Source organism: Nansenia antarctica (assembly GCF_963989245.1).
Source record: "Nansenia antarctica genome assembly, contig: SCAFFOLD_173, whole genome shotgun sequence".
NCBI classification, from domain to species: domain Eukaryota; kingdom Metazoa; phylum Chordata; class Actinopteri; order Argentiniformes; family Microstomatidae; genus Nansenia; species Nansenia antarctica.
Genome location: NW_027662451.1, coordinates 78,035 through 85,534, shown reverse-complemented (window position 1 = coordinate 85,534; position 7,500 = coordinate 78,035). Strand labels below are relative to the sequence as shown.

Genomic DNA, 7,500 nt, shown 5'->3' with positions numbered 1-7,500 from the left:
CACACACACACACACCATACACGACTAGACCTACGCACACACCACACACACACACCATACACGACTAGACCTACGCACACACCACACACACACCGTACACGACTAGACCTACACACACACCACACACGCCTAGACCTACACACTCACCACACACAACTAGACCTATACACACACCACCCACACACAACTAGACCTACACACACACCACACACAACTAGACCTACACACACACCACACACAACTAGACCTACACACACACCACACACAACTAGACCTACAGTTTACACACACACCATACACGACTAGACCTACACACACACCATCAAAAATCACAGAAATCACACACACACACACACACACACACACACACACACACGCACCTCGAACGTATATAAACCAGGAGAAATCAAAGCGTATTCGTCAGGTGAACTGGTACAAGCGGTTTTACTTATCAGTCCAACATTGTCATATTAACATAACATATGAAGGTAAATCTCTAACGTTAAGTCAACTCCAGAAAGAGCAGAATAGTCACCGTCTCCACGTCCCCAGCTCATCACCCAGGAGGAGAGACGCCCTGCAGAGTTGAAGATTGCCTCAGACAGAGTCGCTAGTGTGTTTACTTTATATAACCAAGACGCTAAGACAAACACCGGGGGTTGCTACTCATATCCGGAGCATCCGAACCCAACAGGGACACGATCACACACACACACACAGAGACACGATCACACACACAGAGGTGAACACACACAGAGGTGTGCACACACTCACACTCACTCACCCACAAACATGTGTACACACACACACACAAACAAATATGTGCATACACACACACACACACTCACACATATCCGGAGCATCTGAACCCTACAGGGACACAATCACACACACACACACACACACACACACACACACACACACACACACACACAGGGACACGATCGCAACGGTGCCACAACACATTGACTGCCGCGCTCTATTTTTAACTCTGGAAATCTAGATCAGTACAGGTAGAGGTTTGGGAAAAAATACAGTCGCAAAGACTGTCGCTGCTCTGCAACTATGGGTTATACTATAGAAGGGGTACACACAGACACACACACACACACACACACACAGACACACACACACACACACACACACACAGACACACACAGACACACACAGACACACACACACACACACACACAGACACACACACACACACACCGACTGTCGGCGGCTGGATTAGAGAACCTGCTGCAGATGTCAGCGTCCCCATCAGAACACAGGTCTGTAAACACACCACCTCGGAGGTCCTGAATGAGGCCTTGTTAGTGTGTGGAGGTGTTCCAGGAGCCTGTGTGTGTGTCTGTGTGTGTGTGTGTCTGTGTGTCTGTGTGTGTGTGTACACTGCCACGGCGGTGTATCTCATTAGCAGACACGAGCTAACAGTGTGTGCTTTTCACAGGGGGGGGTGAGGTGAGGGTGAGGTGAGGGTGAGGGGGGGTGGGGGGCCATTTCCGATCAGGACTCAGACCCACCGCCAACACAAACCTCCCACGCAGCTCTGGGTCACCAACCACAACGACCCCCCAGTTCCATAACCACACACACACACAGAGGTGTGCACACAATCACACTCACACACACATAAACATGTACACACACACACACACACACAAATATGTGCATACACACACACACACACACTCACTCACTCACTCACAAACATGTACACACACACACACACACACACACACCTCCCCGTCTGGGTGACACAGCATACTCTGTCTCTGTGTCAGACCTCCCCTGACTAACGGTAATGAGATTTACTCCAGAAAGGTTACTTTGTGTAAAGGCACACCACTACAACAGTCAATTGATCCAATTATGCACCCGGAACAACCATACTTGCTAGGTAGCTAAACACACATTCTATGGGGAAACAAATGCTGATCTTCACTTTCGTACACATGTGGACAAGAAACAGAAAGACCATGTCGTTTTGGTAAAATATATACTTTTTATTTATTTCTTCATACAAAGAAATAGTATGAATGTTCAGTATTTAATTATCTAGAAACATCTGTTCCATTTTTTGCTCTTTCACTGTGTAAAATTAATTCCTTTGATGTACAGTACATACCACAAAATACTTGATTTAAATGTCTTTTTCATCTTTATACAGAATCTGCTAGTCTAAATACCATATTATATGTGTGTGTGTGTATGTGGGGCGGGGGGGGGGTGTGACGGGCGGGCGGGCGGGCGGGGCTGGGCTGAGCTGGGCTGGGGGTCGGTTGAAGACAAAAACATCACTAAAATGTGTCAATCTCTAATAGGGTTGAATAAAACTCAACCATAACGTCTGCAGCAGCAGCATGCTTGGGGAGATGCTCTCTCAGCGAACATTAACAAGACCAGGGTCTCCAATGCATTACGCCAGCAATTACCAGGGAGGGGAGGAAGATGGGAGATAGGAGATGGACATCACTGCACTTTATTTCAGATTAGCTTATGGGAGCAGGTTGTGCCGCCTGCATGAAAGGACCATTCTAAATGCTTTCTATCAATCACTGCATGAAGGAGGGAGAGGAGTCGGGAGACTGAGGCTTTTGGTCCATTGAGGCGTCATAATTGAAGTGAAATTTCTCTGGTGAAATGTGCAACTATGTGAATATAAGGACGAATCGAGATACACATGGCAAGCCGCCTTGTCTCCCAGTACATCCATCAACCGGTTTGAGGCAGAACCAACCAGAACCAACCCGGTTCCAAACAGCTTCGACAGTTGACTTTGTTTTCTGACAGGATCTGGACTGGACTGTTTAATAGAGTCACAGTATTGTCGAAAAAACAGAAAAAAGTACCATCATTATTTGTATTATTTTCCAGATTTCCGCTGACATAGTAGTAGTAGTAGTCAGTGACACATTTACTTCTGATTTTTTTAGGGCTTTTTGAGGTGTACATTGGCTCTGGGTCGTGCTTTAACACACATGTAGACCCTTCCGGAAGCCGATGAGGCAATCAGGATTCTATTCCCATGATGCCCTTGGAGCGAAGTGCACAGGAGGACAGCACGGTCTCTCCCACTGCTCTTGAACTAGAGAGCCGCCAACCGCAAGGGCCTCTGGGGGATGTACAGCACATCGCCAAAATGATAACTAAAGACTCTTTCTCCCTCTTACATATCAAGAATTCAAGTCATAAGATAAACAACAACAAACACCAACCATCGAGAGAGAGAGAGAGAGAGAGAGAGAGAGAGAGAGAGAGAGAGAGAGAGAGAGAGAGAGAGAGAGAAGAAGAAAAATAAAAAGAAGAAATGATCAAAAGAAAGACTCAAGCTGTGTGATATGATATCTGAGCTCATATTATTTTTTGGGCAAGAAGTAGAGAGTTGAGATCGATGATAGAATGATGAAATATGTTTGGATGAGATGATAGGACGATGAAACATGTCAGGATGATAGGATAGGGTGAATAAGGCAAACTATACAGAGCGTAAGACCATGACATCGACTGATCTGATGACAACGTTGATGTTCAATGTTCTGTACTCCCCCCCCCCTACCCCCCCACACCACCACCCCCACCCTCCCTCGTTGTTTGACGTTTGATCTGTCATCTAAGATCTACTGTAAGATGCCGCATTCCGTTTGATGAAGAAGCTGTCTTTCACTGAAGCAGATCTTTGGGTTGTTTTTTCTGCATCATCTCCATCTTTACGCTCAACATCTTACAGATGTGTGTGCTGATTCCCGCCTGTGCCTTCGGGCCAAACCGTTCCTCCCCTCCTACCGTGAAGACAATGCCTCCACTCGTTCCCTGACCTGGGCTGCCCCCCCCTCGTCTCTTCAACAAATCCAATTGCCTCTCAGGGAAAATGTGATTGAGACTTTTGCTTGACCTTTGAACCCTAGAGAAAAGGGCAGCCAAGAGGTCTGGCTCTGATCCAACAGCGCTCTTCTAAATGGGAGGACGGAGAGAGGAGACCCGATCGATCAGGTCTGGGTTACGTTAAACCATTAGCATAATGTCAACATGGCGCTCCTCTGCGGTTCCGAAATAGGATTGAAGCCATTGATGGATGGGTCATTCATTAGAATGAGGCCAGAGGAGCACAGCTAAGAAAAAGGGGCCTAGGCGTATACTTTAAGCATGACTGACACAATGAGTAGCAATTAGGCCTATTGATCTACCTGTTATTGAGTGAAAGGGACATCAGATCAGCTGGTTAGGCCAATGCGAGGGCAAGAGAATGGGACTGGGGGTGTGGGGGGGGGCGGGGGCTGGGGGAACAAAAAGTGAAAGGACCTCATTTCAGCTGAACGCAATGTTGAGATGGAACTGAAATTCATAGGAGAATGGATTGAGAATGGTGTGGGGGAAGGTGATGGCCGTCGAACGCAAAGTGATGATGCATGTTGAAGTCAGGATGCACATGAATGGGTTTGGACTATTTCTTCACTGCTCTGTGAACCCCGTCTGTACCCGTAACATAGTGCTTCTACATAATTCACCTCTGGTCGTATATCAGTCACTGTGGACTGGCTCTCTGCATTTGGACGCACCAGTAACTCTACTTGCAGGAACGTAGAAAAGGGACGGGTAAAATAAAATGTGGAATGTTAAAAAAAAAAAAGGAAAAAAAGGAAAGGAAAAAACGGAAAAATTAAATAAAATAATAGAAAAATGTGGGCCAGATGCTATTTATGTACAAATATGGTTAGGCAGCTTAGTGAATTAATTGCTTAGAAATAAAAATAAATTATTATAAAATAGATTTCTGTACATTTTACATATATATAGCAATATCTCCACATCTTCTTCTTGTTTTGTTGCCATTGAATTACAGAGAGAAAAAAATAACTTTAACAAACAAATGTGTGTCCCTCTTTAATATTTCACATCAATCCCAGCCAAAGTTGTGTCCCGTCATCTGGTAGAACTTCATGTTGAAGGGCCTGTAGAAGTCCCTCAGCCGCTGCACCACCTCGGGGTGGATGTTGGGGTGGGTCCGGCCTTTGGTCTTGCCCAGGCAGTGGGGCTTGCTGCTGCCCTCCGCCTTCTTGAGGCAAGGGAAGCCCTTGGTCTGGTTGAAGTAGAAGTGTTTGTCCGTGATGATCCTCTTGAGCCCCAGGAAGTCCTGCACGCGCCCCAGCTCTCCGGCCGGGTCGCTGATGAGACGCTCGCCGCTCACAAACAGGATCTGGCCCATGGGGAAGTACTGCAGCCAGTTGTCCAGGTGCTTGGCGTAGATGCCGATCTGGATGGCGCTCCAGGAGGTGTCGATGAGGCCCGTGGTCCGGTTCTTGAAGGTCAGGCTCTCGAAGGTGGGGATGTCGGGCTTCTTGGACAGCGTCTGCGTGTAGTCGGAGATGGCCCTGGTGACGGGGTCACGCACCACCACGATCAGCTTGGTGTCCCGGGACATGGAGGAGATCCGGGCCGGGGCCTCTCGGGTCACAAAGTAGCTGGGGGTCTTCTCCATGGTGATCTGGCCCTCCAGGGTCTTGGGCATCAGCTCCCTGAGGAGGGGGGAGAGGAGAGGGGAGGAGAGGGGAGGAGAGGGGAGAGGGAAGGAGAGAGGGTTAGGAGGAGAGCTAAGTGAAGGCCTTGCATAATGTAATCAACCAGATGGGGAGTAGTGTGTTTAGTAGTGTGTTTAGTATTGTGTTCAGTATTGTGTTCAGTATTGTGTACACTAATCAATGACCCTGCTTGGCCTTGTTACAGGGCTTCGAACCTTTTACTGCAGGCAGCTCTCCAACGTAAACACCACGCACTAGAGGCATAGAGGCACACACACACACACACACACACACACTCGACCAGTGGCTTTTGTATTATATATAGTCATAAAGCTATATTCCTCATTGCATATTCAGAGGCATGAGCATGTGCTGTTTAAAGAGTCTGTGAAGTTTAAGAAGAATATGACCACAGTGGACAGCCTTTCGGTGGGGTTAGCCTCCAACTATTTTTTTTCCTGAGACGTCAAACCATTTGTATTTTTATCACACTCACCGACTGGTGCCCTGTCTGATACCTCCTGTCTTTCTGCCTGTCTGCCCGCCCGCCTGCCTGTCTGTCTGTCTGCCTGTCTGCCTGCCTGCCTGCCTGCCCGTCTGCCCACTCCCTCCCTCCCTCCCTCCCTCCCTCCCTCCCTCCCTCCTCTTCCAGCCTGATCTCTCTAATGGAGTGGCCAGGCTTAGTCTCAACCCCCCCCCCCCCCCTCCATCTTTAGACCATTAACCACTTAGGGAGGCAAGCATGGCCTAATTGTCCTCTCCCTGACTCAGCTGCCCGTGCCCAAAACTGAGGAGAGAGAGAGAGAGAGGTCCAAATCAAGACCAGAGGACTGGGGCTGGGGGGCTGCAGAGCTGAAATGAGACTCGACATGTTTCAGAAAAAGCAATCTGTTCCCCTCATACCCTCATACCGGGCTGAGGAGAGTCGCTGGGGGGGGGGCGGATGGCAGGGGGGGGTGACGGGATACGTTACACGGCAGAAACCTATAATCAAAAGGCATTTGAGAACAAACTCGTTTTTTGAATGAAAAACGTGGACGAACGTGCTTTTCAGCTGCCAGGCCCAGAGTGGGGGGTTTCGGGTTTCGGAGGAAATGGCCGCCCCCAATCGTGGAGAGTGGATTATGCCGAGGCGATAAGAGGGTTGTGACGGGACGCCACCGGGACACGGATCGCCTTTCCGTCCCCCCCCCCCCTCGGCCCCCGGGCACCCTGTAGCGCCCTGTGCTGATGGGATGTGTACATGCGATCACATGTGTTTCTGTGTGCTGGAGGTGAGGGGTCGTATTATAAACCGGAGATTACCGCGACAGGCGCTCGTGCATGCTTATGAGCGCTCGTTAACACACACCTGCACACACACACACACACACACACACACACACACACACCACAAATATACTGTACACACATAAACGCTGGTACAGTACATGCTCTTTCATTTAGAGAGTACAGAAAAACGCAGGCAGGGTATCAGCGTACACACACAAACACACACACACACACACACACGCACACGCACACACACGCACACACACTCAGATAAGGCTCCTGTTAGGCCCATTGTTCCCAGTGTATCAGCCTGTGTTGTTCTGCAGGGCAGAGTTACAGCAGCAATGTGAAGGGCCGTGTTCAGCTCCGGTGTAATCCCACTGAGAGTGTGTACACACACACTCACTCACACACACACACACACACACACACACTACCACCGACAGTTGTCAGAGACACCGACAGTGAGGAGAGTGTTTGTTAGGAGAGAAAGAGAGAGGGGGGGGAGAGGAGAGAGAGAGGGGAGAGAGAGAGAGAGAAAGAAAGAGAAATGGAGAGTGACAGACCGAAAGAGGAAGAAAGAGAGAGAGAGGGGGGGGAGAGAGAGAGAGAATGAGAGAGAGAGGGGGGGGGGGAGGCAGAGGAGGAGAGAGAGAGAGAGGGAGACAGAGAGAGAGAGAGGGAGAGAGAGAGACAAAGAGAGAGA

At 48.9% G+C, this 7,500-nt stretch overlaps 1 protein-coding gene across 1 annotated transcript in view; it reads right to left on the bottom strand.

Annotated features, from left to right (window-relative positions):
* Positions 1-4,663: 4,663 nt before the first annotated feature.
* Positions 4,664-7,500, bottom strand: part of hs3st3b1b (heparan sulfate (glucosamine) 3-O-sulfotransferase 3B1b) — an 8,746-nt gene continuing 5,909 nt past the window's right edge. The window contains exon 2 of the mRNA XM_080551255.1: positions 4,664-5,519. Within this exon, the coding sequence (XP_080407381.1) occupies positions 4,901-5,519 (619 nt within the window). The 3' untranslated portion in view covers positions 4,664-4,900. The remainder of the gene's footprint in view (positions 5,520-7,500) is intronic.